Source organism: Podarcis tiliguerta, assembly GCF_965153285.1.
Source record: "Podarcis tiliguerta genome assembly, chromosome: 8".
Taxonomy (NCBI): Eukaryota; Metazoa; Chordata; class Lepidosauria; order Squamata; family Lacertidae; genus Podarcis; species Podarcis tiliguerta.
The window spans coordinates 73,597,168-73,611,383 of NC_139541.1; the positions used below are offsets into that span (position 1 = coordinate 73,597,168).

Genomic DNA, 14,216 nt, shown 5'->3' on the forward strand with positions numbered 1-14,216 from the left:
ATCTTTGCTGTGTGAAAGGTGTGTGTTTTAGGCACAATTCCATCCAATATGTGTATATTTAGAAACAGTTGCATTAAAATGCTGATGAATGTTTATGAGAACTTAAAAAAAAATCTGCACACTGATGTAGAATTGTGAAAACTGAACTTCACGAAAAAAATTAGAAACTGGGAGAAACCAAAATTTTCAGATTTTCCTGTCCCTATCTCATGTGCTCCACCTTAAAACCTCTTCAAGTCAGGGCAGCCCCTCACTTGGTGTTTGGAGGAAAACAGTCCTAAACAAACCAAGAGTTATTTTCCATGGCAGAACTGGTTTCTCAGATTTCCCGTCAAGCTTGCCCAGATATTTTAACCTTGTTTCCTTCTTTACCACACCTCACAATGAATCACAACGTCTCTCCTCCACCTTAAAAGTCTCTCACTGAAGCTGCCCTTTCTTCTCATATCTACTCCCTGCCCACTGATAGCGGGCACTTACTCACCTTTCCCTGGAGGGTATATATACACACACAACCAACCTAATGCCTCTCAGCTGGTCTCTCTGCATAAAGATATCACATCAACAAAGAAGGGGGGAAACCAGGTAAGAGAGGAACTCTTTGCTATGGATATTAGTCAACTTTACAGCCAGGACTTGCTGGTGCTTGGGAAGGGATGCTTGCCTAGGACCTGAACAGCAAAGGGGAGATATTTAGGAGGGTCCGCATGAAGCTGTTCTATGACATCCCAGCACAACTTGGTGCATTCACCTACAGGGGACTCTTCCAGGGTGCACAACCCATTTCTGTGGTTTGCTGCTAGGAGCATTGAGCTACACAATCTTCCTACACAGACATCCTAGAACATGCCCAGCACCCACCTGGTAGCTCTGCATGGGCAGAGGTGATCAGGAGTGGAAGGCAAGCTGTCTTTGCAACATCCTCCCTCCTCCAGGCCATGATGGGCATAACATGGAACCACGGGGCTGCCCCATTCACTCGCAATACCACTGGTTCACTGTGTACAGTTACACTTTTCTTCAGTCCCTGTTAGCTTGTTTACTCCTGCTCCGGAAGGTGGGACTTGAACCAATGGCTTCAAGTTACAAGAAAGGAGATTCTGACTAAACATCAGAATGAACTTTTAAGAGCTGTTCTACCATGGAATGGACTCCCTTTTAAGCAGAGGTTGGGTGGCCCTGTGTAATGCATACTTTAATTGAGATTCCTGCATTGTAGGGGGTTAGACTGGATGATGATTCTATGAACTGATCATCCTGATTGGTATTTTATTTGCCATGGACATTGCCACCTTAGATTTCCACTAAAGGAAGGAAGGAAGGAAGGAAGGAAGGAAGGAAGGAAGGAAGGAAGGAAGGAGTGGGGTGTGTGTTTTGTACTTCTGCAAACCTTACAGTTCCCACGAGCATTCTGATATTTGCCTGTTGTTTCTCAGTGGACTTGTTTTGGTCAACATAGTTTTCAGCCCCCACCAGCTGAGTAGGTGGACTAGCAAATCAGGGAAACTGTTGTGTGTAGCACACACACGCAGCAGCCTATTGGCTACTCGATAGCCACCTCCAAAACTGAAAAATCAGTGGAATTTTGATATCGGTGGTTGAAATCAGTGCAGTTTTGAAAGGTTCAGTCTTCTATCTTGATTCAAAATGGCATCCAGTCGTATTATAGTTCAACAAATATAGTTCAAAACTTGCCTCTTGGTCTCAGGTACCATTTTGTAAAATTGAGTTAAAGTCAATGCGATTTTGATAAGCTTCAGTCCACCCTCTCGATTCAAAATGGTCTCCAATTGCATCCAAATGAAAACTTGATTCCTGTTCTTGGGCACCATCATGAAAGAAAAAATGTTTACAATATCTTAAGAGGTGTCCAAATGCACAGGGAAACAACTTCCCCTAAAAAATGTTTCTTTCAAGTCTAATTTCAGTGGGGAGGGGGAGGTGAATCTGTGGGAACCAGGAAAGGTCTCCAATCTGAATAGCTTTAAACGGTGAGGGGTAGATAAACCAATGGTGGATGATTATCAGTGGCTACTAGTCATGATGACTACATTATCACCAGTATCTGAGGTAGCATGCCTCTCAGTTCCAGCATTTGGTGATTCTGAGCAATAGAAACAACAACAACAACTTATTATTTATACCCTGCCCATCTGGCTGGGTTTCCCCAGCCACTCTGGGTGGCTCCCAACAGAATATTAAAAGCACTATAAAACATCAAACATTAAAAACTTCCCTAAACAGGGCTGACTTCAGATGTCTTCTAAAAGTCAGATAGTTGTTTATTTCCTTGACATCTGACGGGAGGGCGTTCCACAGGGCAGGTGCTATCAACAAGAAGGCCCTCTGTCTGGTTCCTTCTAACCTCACCTCTCACAGTGAGGGAACCCCCAGAAGGCCCTCAGAGCTGGACCTCAGTGTCCAGGCTGAATGATGGGGGTGAAGGTACTCTTTCAGGTATACTGGGCCGAGACTGTGCTGCTGCAGTCATGTTCTGTTTATCTGGGATTCCCACAGGTACCTTGCCAGCCACTGTGAGGACAAAATGTTGGACTAGATGGGCTTTTGGTCTATCAGGGGTGTATACATTTTCTGAATGACAACCCTTCATCAAGATCCTGTTCCTCCAGTTCTTCTAACATTTCCTCATAGGACTTGGGGTTGTAACTGGTGGTTTCCAGACCTCTCAACCACCCTGGTCACCCTCCTTTAGACACACTTTATATTGTTAGTCCTCCTTAGAATGTGAACCACTGTTAAAGACGCAACACACTTATGTATAAATGCACGTGGATGAATACGAAGGTACCATGCAGTGCGCACTCCGCTTTCTCATGCTCTGCGGTTGCCCATGTACTGCTGATAACACTATTGATAGCTGTATGTTTGCCTAATGTATCTAAAAAGAACAAACGCCTTCCTTGTTTTAAATGACATCAGGGTAACCTACTGCACAGTAAATGATGTTAGCAGCTCACAGCAGTGGGTGGAAAACTCTCACTGGTCAGTCATGGGTTTTGGCAATGACATCACTGAGAGTGTTAGAGCACTGAGGTGGGCTCAGTTTCCACTGAAATAACCATCCCAGTGGGAAGATGTCAGGGGGAACAAGGCAAAATGTCCTTTTGTGGGCTCTGTCCTCTGTTGGGGTGTAGTGCTGCAAGGCAGCAGCCGTGCTCTAATTGCAGGTGAAGGGAATCTTCGGCACCCCAGTTGCTGCTGAACTACAACTCCCATCAGCCTCAGGAAGGTTGGCCAATGGTCAGGGCTGACTGGCATTCAGCAACATCCAGAGGCCAAAAGTCCCCCATACCTGATGCAACACAACCTTTTGTTGAAGACTCCACTTAGCTTTTAAAATACAGTGCATCTGACAAACACAAGGACTGTGAAACCCAAGGTTGGCAGCAGGTGTTTTTTCGACAAATCTTGGGAGGATTCATTGGTGCTGTACAAAACAGCGTTATGGGCTTGACATCAAGCCCAAGCCTTATGAGGAACAGTTGAAGGAGGTTGAAGGTAGAACTTTCTGACAGTAAAAGCTGTTCAAGAGTGGAATGGACTCCCTTTGGAGGTTGTGGACTCTCCTTCCTTGGAAGTTTTAAGCAGAGGTTGCCTGGCCATCTGTCATGGCTGCTTTAGTTGAGATTTCTTCATTGCAGGCAATTGGACTAGATGACCTTTGGGGTTCCTTCCAACTCTACAGTTCTATGATTCAACATCTGCCCTCAGAGGGGTGCAAATCCCTTTGTTTGGACACCCTCCCCTTTCTTATCAAAGGTTTCTTATCCACGACCCACCCTGAAATCCAGCAACCTGGTTTCCCTGAAAGAGATTTCCATATCAGCTTATGAGCACGGTAGACATGTCAGTCCTGATAAAGGATAAAATGTCAACATCGCAGTACCATTCACTGCCTCTCTTCAGTCTCTGCTTCTCTTCTATAAGGACATAAGAAGTGTCTGCTGCATCAAGCCAATGGCCCATCAAGCCCACCATCTAATTTTCACAGAGCTATGCAGGTGCCAATGAGAAGCCTGCAAGCAGGACAATTGCACTCTCCCCTCCTGTGGCTTCCAGAACCTGGTATCCAGAAGCAATACTGTCTTAGACCATGGAGGCAGAGCATAGCCTTATATTCCATGAATTTGTCCAATCCTCTTTGAAGGCCACCCAAGTTGGTGGCTATCATTACCTCCCAGGGAAGTAAATTCCATAGAATGTGCTTTCACCTGTCCCGAATCTTCCAACATTCCATTGGATGTCTATGAATTCTAGTGTTATAAGAGAGGGATAAATAGTTTCCTCTATCCACTCTCTCCATGCTATCTACCTCCAGCTTCACTGCTACCCCTCAATTCAGATGACCATCAGACCCAGCTATGGCAGCTTTGAATGTCTTCCTTTTCCCTTGCCCTGCTTGCCATCCATTCTTGCCATCTCCGTTACATGGTTTTCAGACGAAATGTTCTCCCCTCCCCCTCTCCCAGACAGATGTGTTTGCTATGAGGGTGTGACCCTCCTCTTGCTCTCAGGTGCTGTGTGTCCACACAAGGCACATTCGCCTTGCATACACACTCCTCACAGCACACGCCCTGGGGTCCTGCCCCAAATTGTTTAGCAAAGAGGGCAGGACAGTCATTTGTCTACTGGCCTTGCCCAGATATTCCCTTGGGTGGGAGCAAATGGGATTGCTATCTGAAATATTGTCACACAAACCGCAGGGAGCAGTTAACTATTAGTGACGGAAATTCACCTGCATTTTAGGGTGACTTTCTTATAATATGTACATATTTCAATGCAATTTTGTCCGATACACCTATTTGTGCTAATGCATTTTCGTTCGTTATTTTCACTAATAGATACATTTTAATGCACATTTTGCCATAGTACCCTAGCAGTGTCTAGGCTAAGGTCCAAGGTATCTCAAAGACTCTATTCTGTCATATGAACCTGCCTGGGTTTTGAGGTCTTCAGGGGAGGCCCTTTTCTCAGTCCTGCTACTCTCACAGCAGTCTTGGTGGGGACACAGAAGAGGGCCTTCTTGGTGGCTGCTCCCAGACTTTGGAACTCCCTCCCTAGAGGAGTGATACTCCCTCCTTCCTTATTTTCCTTCTGCTGGCAGGTGAAGACCTTCTTGTTCCAACAGGCCTTTGGGAATTTATTCTTTTTAATGAAAGAGCTGGTGCTCTGCTGTTTTTATTGTAATTATTTGTATTGTTTTAATAGATTATGTATAGAGAGAAAAAGAGAGAGTATTAATTCTATCAATGCTTAATTTTTTAATGTTTTTAGCAATTCCTATTTTTATCTATAAGCCACCTTAAGTTCTTGTTAGGGAAAAATGTGGGGTATGAACATAGCTGTCAACTTTTCCCTTTTCTTGCGAGGAATCCTATTCGGAATAAGGGAATTTCCCTTTAAAAAAGGGAAATGTTGATGCTATGGGTATGAATAAATATGTAATATTAGTAATAACATCTGGAGGTCACACCTGCAGTAAAGATTTAATATGGAGAGACCAAGGGGGTGAAAAACAATACATTTTTGCAAATTTATTTACCCCAAATAGGGATGGGGACTCCAAATACCACCAGCTCCAGCTGGCATGGCCCAAAGTCTGGGATGATGGGAGTTGTTGTCCTGCCTGGGAGACCAGGGTTCAAATTCCCCTATAGTCATGAAGCTGACTGGATAACTTTGAGTCAGCCACTGTCTTTCAACCTATCCTACCTCAAAGAGTTGTTGTGAGGATGAAACATGAAAAGGGAGAACATCTGTGTCACTTTGAGCTTCCTTGGAGGAAAGATGGGATAGAAGTGTAACAATAAATTTAAACAAATAAATATCTGGAGGGCTGGAGCTGTCCTCCATCCCTGATGTATATTGTCATGGATTATTTTGGAGGAAGGGCAAGATTGGAAAGAAAAAAAGAAAAAAAGGAGAATGTCATCCTCATTACTGCTTCAGATGTCAAAGCGATAAATAACTACCTGACATTTAGAAGACATCTTAAGGCAGCCCTGTTCAGGGAAGTTTTTAATCTGTGATATTTTACTGTATTTTTTGTTTCTATGGAAGCCGCCCAGAGTGGCTGGGGAAACCCAGCCAGATGGGCGGGGTACAAATAATAAATTATTATTATTATTATTATTATTCAGGTAGCAAAATGCTTTGATCCAGGTCTGCTAGGGAGAAACTTCAAAAATACAAAAACAAGACCATTGGAACTCACAACCACATGACACACTAGAGTGCCATTTGCCCAGCTGTAACCACCTTATCATTTGCCTTCATGTTGATTCTTGCTTGCTTTTTTTTAAAAAAAATAAAAAATAAAATCTCCCATCATTTTGGTATTGCAGTTGCAGAAACCTTCTCTGTGGGATATTTTTCTTCCATTGACACCCGACCACTTCAGTTCCCAGAATCATGAAGTTGTTTCTTCTCTATCTTTTTGCTGCCTTGATAGCTGCAGGTGAGTTGAGTCATATTACTGAAACCTGGTGGGATGAAACGCATGACTGGAAGGTAGCAACTGAGATGTATAACTTGTTCAAAATGCATAGATCAAACAGGAAGGAAGGAGGAGTAGCATTATATGTAAAGTTGTGAAGAAATCCATGACCTGGACCATGGAAAGCTGATAGAGAGTATAGGAGTAAAAATTGTAGCAGAGAGAAATAGTGACCTTACTGTGAAGGGTCTGCTATAGACTGCCAAGCCAGAAATGGACAATGTCTTCCTAGAGCAGATTACCAAACATTCACAAAGGAGAGATATAGTGTTGCGAAAGTACCTGGATACCTGTTCAAGGTGCGCTCAAAGACCACAGACGCAGCAGTTGGAGAAATAGAAAGTAAAATTTTTTTGCTGACAGCAACAGGTCCAGTGGAGTTCTCTCCCAAAGACTGGATGCTGATCAACAGTTCCATGGGGTTATATACTTTTTTCAGACATTACATATTCATGCACTGCAGCAAAATTAAACCAATGAGCATGAACATCACCCTTCCTAAATCCTCCTATGTCCTTATAAAGATTACTTCTTCTTTCCATATATTTGCTCATTATATTGGCAATTACTCATATACTATTATCAGCAAGTAAAGCTAAAAATCCCCTCTTTGGCAGGCAAAGCAAAACCCCCTTCCTTATCAGACATCCTGCGTCCTATATGGAAAGCACCCAACTCGGACATCCTGTGTTCCAGAACATGTGGTGATAGTGCCTCGCCTTGTGACTATGATGGGTGCCTTCCCCTTTCCCCTATATTCTGCAAGCACAGCTAAAAATATATGTTTCTGCTAATCCAGCAATAAAGCGCACAGAGAGACACACACAGCATTTGATTCTCAGAATTAGGCACTTTTAGCATTAGGCAGTACAATGTAAAATGAGGTACAGCAAAGGTGAGGTACTGCAATATACTTTCTTCAGGTGGCCTTGCCACAATAGTAGTCATGGGAGGAGACAGCCTGGAGATAGAGGCTCAAAAGGCTTCAGTCTGCAACCAGCCTTTGTCAAAAGAAGCTGCTCATTGAGATCTGTCCATGGTCCTGAAGCTGCATTCTCTGTGGAGCCTGTCATTGGACTAGAACACAACAGTAGAGTCCTGTTGCAGCCAATAGACAATGACCACACATCTAAACTGCTATGATAAAACTTTAAACAGCCTCGGCTTCGCCCCAAGAATCTTGGGAGCTGTAGTTTGGTAAGGGTGCAGAGTGTTTTTAGGAGAGGCCCCCATTCCCCTTCCATAGTGGTTTAACAATCAATCCAGCATAGCTGTGTGAGGGCAACAGGAGGCTCCTGACAACTTTCAGCACCCTTTGCAAACTGCAGAATTCTTTGAGGGGAAGTCGTATCACAACACTATAAATGCATGGAGTTAATGAGGCTTAAGTTGTGATGTTGTGATTGGGTGTGGCGACTGCAGCTGTGTCTCTGGCACATAAGCCTGAATTCCTCAGAGGAAGGTTGGGATTAGAAAATAAAGCAGAAACAAAAGAAATAAGAACTAGTGTTGCTCATCATCGTGGTAGTTGCTATTGTTTACTGTTTTCAATGTTATTATTTCCCCCCAGCAAACTCCCTGGATTGTGACTGTAGTGAAAAAGTGTGTCCAAGCAAAGCTTGTACAGTTGAAGATGCTGGAGGATCCTGCATTTCAGAATCATGGAATTATATAAACAGTAGGTAGATGTGTCCCTGGGGACATTTCCAGAAAACACTAACAGAAGCCTTTCTAGAAACCTAATTAAAAGGTGTGTGCGGGGGGCGGGGAGGAGGAATGCAGCCATGATCATGATGAATCTGAAGAACACATCAAATGCCAATTGTACTGTCTGAATAGTGCAAACCCACCTGCATATTACAGATGGAATCAGTTACACTATCAAGAACTTGGTTGCGCTTACAAGAAAGATCACTGCTGACCACAAGTGTGAATACACCAGTGCTTGATTATGTGCATTTTAATGAAGGGGTGGGTAAATCTCAGGTCTAGAGGCCAAGGGCAGCTCTCTTTCTCTGGCCCTACGCTCTCTGCCCAGGCCCCACTCATCCCGCCCAGGCAACACCCCTCACCGGTCCTCCTTCATGCCCTCTTCAGCACCCTTGAACTTGTTTGCCTGGAGGTAGAACAATGTGTGTAGAACCCCTTAACTCTTGCATGGCTGGAATCTAGCCTAGGGCACAAAGATATGAGTCATGTTTGCAGCTCCACCCACTTTTACGCCAGGCCCCTCCCACCCCTAGCACTTGTCAATGATAGACTGCGACCCTCAGGCTGAAAAGGTTTGTCCTCCCCTGCTTTAATGGATGGGTGATATTGTTTTGGTCATTGGTTTTAACATGTTATTTGTTATCTCCCTAACTCCCTTCTATTTCCTTCCCCTTTTTTTGAAACACAAGATTCCAAAGAAATCCCTGTTACCTTCAAAGGCTGTGAAACCAACAAGACCAGTTTCGATGCATGCAAAGAGGGGGGATTTCTCTTCACAGCTGGGAAAAATTTTACCTGGAACTCTGTATGCTGCAAAACGAAAAACTGCAATAGTGGCCCACCTACAGGTATGTGGGGTCCAGAACTGATTAAGGTTGAGAAGGAGTCTCAGAAATGAGTATATCAAATTTATTTTCATATCCCATAACTCCCAGGGGCCAAAGTCCCTTTGGACGCCTCAATAAAATATTTGAGGAGGCCAGGGTCCCCCAAAGTTAATGAGCATTGTCATTCAAATGGTCTTGTGATTAATTATTTGTGGTAAGGCTTACTTGCCCCCCTAATATTTTATTCAATTGGCAGCCCTGTATCCAGCTAACTCCTACTCGCTGTAGACCTCTTGAAATTAACAACCAAGTCTAACTTAATCCCATTGATTTCCATGAGGCTACTCTGAATATGACTTACAACAAACCAGAGCTTGTAAAGACCCCCTCCCCCCCCCGTTTGGGGAGGGGATTTTCAATAGGAAAATTCCATGGGATGGAAGTTTGACCCCTGCATCCAAATCATTATCTCATTTGTTCTTCTTCCTAACAGCTAGTTTTGGTTAAATGCAAATAAACCTGGAAAATCACAAGCATTAGATTTAAAGAGTCATTTGGACTGCAATCCTATATCCATCCTTGCCTGGGCATAAATCGAATTGAACTCAGCAAGGATTATACTGAGGAGACAGTATTTTGCTGTTGAAGAAGTTTTAGGCTATGGTCGCAGCAGGCAAAATAAGGATGCAAGTTTCTATAAAGCCAGCAGAGGGAGCATGTTGCAAATACATTGTGTCTCAGACATCAATAGAATGTTGAAACGCAAATTAGCCTCTCTGGGAAAACAACAACAACCACTCAGAGCATCTGTGTGGCAAAAAGGGAAGAAACCTTTATGTACAGCTGATTGGCACAGCGTCATTGTTTATAGGAACAATAACAAAAGAAACAAAAAGGAGTGAGAATAATGGAAGAGTTATTTAGAATTACAGATTGTCAAATTTTGGTTGTGCCTTATTTTTTGGTCACGTTGAAATCTTACTCCCTCCTCCTCTGAGATTTCTGAAAGGTGGGGGAAGTTATTACGCAACACTGTGTAGGGAATGATTTGTATGGGATGCACAATCTCTGCTGTTCTATATGTCACAGTGTTGCATCTTTGCTGCTTTTGGGACAAATTTAGAAAATAAAATTAATTCTAACAACAATAAACAATAGTAATGATAATGATATACTGCAGACACACTTAATGCAGGCATCCCCTTGACTTTAGCTTTCTGTTTTGAATGTTATGTTATTTTAAAGGGAATGCTTTTTTATCGCATATATTAATGATGCAGGTATATTTCTTTAATGTCTTTAATGGGATTGCCAAACTGTATATTTTGATCGAGGATGTTAACATTTCAATGCTTTGCAAGACTGGCTTCCATTCTCCATGCACTATTATGACATTAAGCAGTATGTAAATTAATAAATTGCCACAAGAAGAAGAACAGAAAAGGAAGCAAGGTGGAGTAGGACTGAATCGAAACTGCTATTTGGGGAGAGAAAGTCCATCTGGCTACCAACTTTTCTCCTCTAGAGTGCACGGATAATGATTCTGTAGTGTGATGGACCTAGGAGGCTGGCTTAAGCTGTAGGGTTCATCTAGCTCAGTGTTGTCTACTGGGGCGGTAGGCATCAACTCCTAGCGCCCAGCTCTTTTGATCCCTCCAAATTATTATTTTGGGGGGAGGAGGGCAGCCTACCAATGTTTAGAACCATTGGAGGGGGGAGGAGGCCAAGTATGGAGCTGAGTGCAGTGCAAATTCAGTGGTCGGCTCCTCCTGCTGCTGTGCAGGGGAAGGAGCGGGAAAGCAGCCCCCGGCCGATGGTGGTGGCAGGAGGAGGAAGATGTGGCTGATTGTGGAGCCGAGCATGGCACAGCTTCAGTGGCTGCTCCCCCTTCTGCCACGTAAGGGAAAGACGTGCAGCTCCCAACCTGTGGCATCAGCAAGAGACGGAGGAGACTGGGTGCAAGAGAGGAGGAGATGCGGGCCTTCTCGGTAGTGGCACCTGCCCTGTGGAACGCTCTCCCATCAGATGTCAAGGAAATAAACAACTTTTAGAAGACATCTGAAGGCTCTTTAATGTTTGAAGTTGTATTCTGTTTTTACTGGAAGCTGCCCAGAGTGGCTGGAAAGATCCAGCCAAATGGGCAGGGTATAAATTATTATTATTATTATTATTATTATTATTATTATTATTATTATTATTATAGCTGCACCGCTGCCACATTTGGCTCCTGCTGCTGCTGCTGCCACCCTGTCTCCTCCTGACATCCTGATGTCATGCGGTGTCCCAACATTGTGCGTGCATCATCTCCCCCACGCCAATCTTCTCTGCAAGTTGGCACCTCTGGGTGGGGCTTTGGCTGGCAGAAACTCCCCAAGGTTTCAGAGTAGGGACACCTCCAGCCCTGCTTGGAGAGGTCGGGACCTTCTGCATACAAAACTGGTGCTCTGCCATTCAGTTTGCCCACAAAACAATGGAGGGTCCTGTGGCACCATAATATAGGAACATAGAACAAAGGAAGATGCATTTTACTGACTCAGATTACTGGTCCATCATGATCTTGCTCAGTATTGTCTACACTGACTGGCAGTGGCTCCCTAGGATTTCAGACAAGGCTGTCTCCCTGCCCCATCTTGAGGTGCTAGAGATCAAATGCAGCACAGATGTTCTACCACTGAGCTCTGGCTCTTAGTAGCATCGGGCAGGACTGGCTCAAGGCAATTTACTGCCTGCCCTGAGGGACAATATTCATTCTACATAGGCACACAAGAAGAGCCTGTTGGATCAGGCCAATGACCCAGCTAGTCTAGCATCCTATTCTCACAGTGGCCAACCAGATGCATGTGAAAAGCCAGCAAGCAGGACCAAAATGCAACACTTGTCATTCGCAGCACCAGTGGAGATAGAATGATCTCACTTCAACTCTGCAGACCAGGTAGCATCCTCCACTGCAACTGAGGGCAGCACCCTAGCTGAGGGAGCACAGGGCAGGTGAAATGGTACACACAGTTCTGTGGTTCAGCATCTCCTGGCCACTCATTGCAGATCCTGCCTGAGGCAACTGTCTCGCTCTGTCTCATGGGAAGGCTGCCCACCAGTAGGGGAACCATATGCATTGGTTAAAATAGTTCTTGTTTATTAAAAGGACCAACCACAACCCAAGGAAGTGGAAGGCCTGGACCAGAAAATATTTGATGCTCACCCCACACCAAATTGAGAAATTCCATGCCTTTTCCATTTTCCCCAACTACAAAGGGGGTGGGTTGGTGTTGTTGTTTTTGTTTTTGCAGAGTGTTTCCCCCTCCAGTTCAGCAGTATGTTTCATCACTCATTTCATCACTTTGTTGCAGTAAACAAAACCTCCACCAGGAAGGTGTGCCCCACATGCTTCGTTTGGAGCTCTAAGCCCTGCCATGGTAACAAGACAAACTGTACTGGATCCCAAGACTACTGCCTGACCATTTCTGGGACTTTCCAAGGTAAATGAGAACGCGGTATGCTGACTGAGGATTATTCATCTTATTTCCATATTAATCCCAAGGAGTCTAGCTTCTCCCCTATTCTCTTGGCAGTTCTATGATGGGTGAGGCTGGAAGAGAATAACTGACCCAAGTCCAGTTCTTTCAACCCAGACCTTAAGCAGGTCCTCATAAGTACTGCACCAAACTGACTCTACAATGGAGGAGTTTAGGCTTATCCACAAGTGAACTCTGTGCTAAACCCCAACCCTTGTTCTACATCAAAGCAAGCCCTCCTGGTTAGGGATGGACAAGCCCATGAATTGCAGTTTCTCTCAGTTTTCAATTTTACCCTTAAGTTCAGTCACATTCTGCATCAGTTTGTGATTGGAAAAAATAATACTCATTGAAATGAATGTGAGAAACTTAGACCCAGTAGTTTCAGTGAGCTAATTCCAAGCAGAACATGGCTGGAGACAACCTTTTTTCTCCTAGAGCGGGTAGAAGCAAAGGAGACCCAATTGCTCAAATGCAGCCACCCATCATTTTAGCTTCCCAGACGTAGCCCTTAAATGGAGCAAAAATGCAGAAACAAATGTCAGTTTAAAACACTTGCAGCTTTCCATCTAGAGACAGTCCCTAAAGCTAAAGACTTATGTTAGAATTTGCTGTTTCCTCAGCCCAATGTGTCTTTCTTTTGTATCCTGAGACCCAGCATGATCTCCTCAAGTTTCATTTGGTTCCCAAACATATCCTTCAACTCCCTTGGTTCCAAATCCACAAAACTACTTGGGTCTGAGTCCCAACTGCAGACTTTGCCCATGCACAATTTGACTACCTATTCCTTCCCTGTACAGGCTGGGTTTAAACAAGTTAACCCCACAATTTTTATTTTTCACAACTGTCAATTTCCTTCACAGCAGGGATGATACTATTTCTTTCCTGTATTGTCCTTTTGCAGATTCTACAGCTTCATCTCAGGACTTCTTTGGGCAAGGCTGTGCTACTCAATCAGCAAAAATCCTTGTCAAGGGCACCAACATGATCTTTGGAGACGTGAAAATCTCGATCGCCACCAGTCACATAAAGAAAGCAACTGATGGAGCCAGCCTGGTACATGGGAGCATTGCTTTCACCGTTCTCCTGCCCTATCTCCTTGGGCTCCTGCTGGACAAATTCCTTTACTGATTTCATTTGGTTCAAGGTGTCTTCCTCAGCAAAGCTGGGAAAAGCATCTCCAATGCACCGTTCCCAGAAGTTCAGGCTCCAGCATCTGCTAATGTCTGTTTGCAGGCTTGCATGTGATTTCAAAGACCAAATTAGTTAAATAAAGGGGGATCCTAATGCATTCGTCTTTGTGTGTATGTTTGTGTATGTGTGGTGTGCATGCACCCCTGTGTGCATAAGGATGTGTAAGTTGGGAAACTATTTGCCTGAGGGATGATGAATGTATCATTGGCCCTCCAGATGCTGTTGGATGTCCATCAGACTCAGCCAGTATAGTCAATGATCATGAATGATGTGAACTGTGTCTAACCACATCTGGAGGGCTGTAGGCACCCCATCCCTGCACTACAGAAACATTATGCCTCTCTACTCAGAAGGGAGTCTCATTGGGTTGCTTGAGATTTGCTCCCAGGTAAGTGTGCACAGGATTGCCGTGTTAGCTGTTTAAGTAAATACATTTTAACTGATCAACTCAAAGTT

At 44.1% G+C, this 14,216-nt stretch overlaps 1 protein-coding gene across 1 annotated transcript; it reads left to right on the forward strand.

The window, feature by feature from the left end:
* Positions 1-450: 450 nt before the first annotated feature.
* On the forward strand, positions 451-13,857 carry LOC310684675 (phospholipase A2 inhibitor and Ly6/PLAUR domain-containing protein-like). Its single transcript, XM_083456139.1, has 6 exons — positions 451-585; positions 6,366-6,478; positions 8,088-8,195; positions 8,917-9,075; positions 12,402-12,530; positions 13,471-13,857. Exons 2-6 carry the CDS (start codon positions 6,433-6,435, stop codon positions 13,695-13,697), a joined length of 669 nt encoding a protein of 222 aa, XP_083312265.1. The 5' UTR covers positions 451-585; positions 6,366-6,432; the 3' UTR covers positions 13,698-13,857.
* The last annotated feature ends 359 nt before the right edge of the window (positions 13,858-14,216 follow it).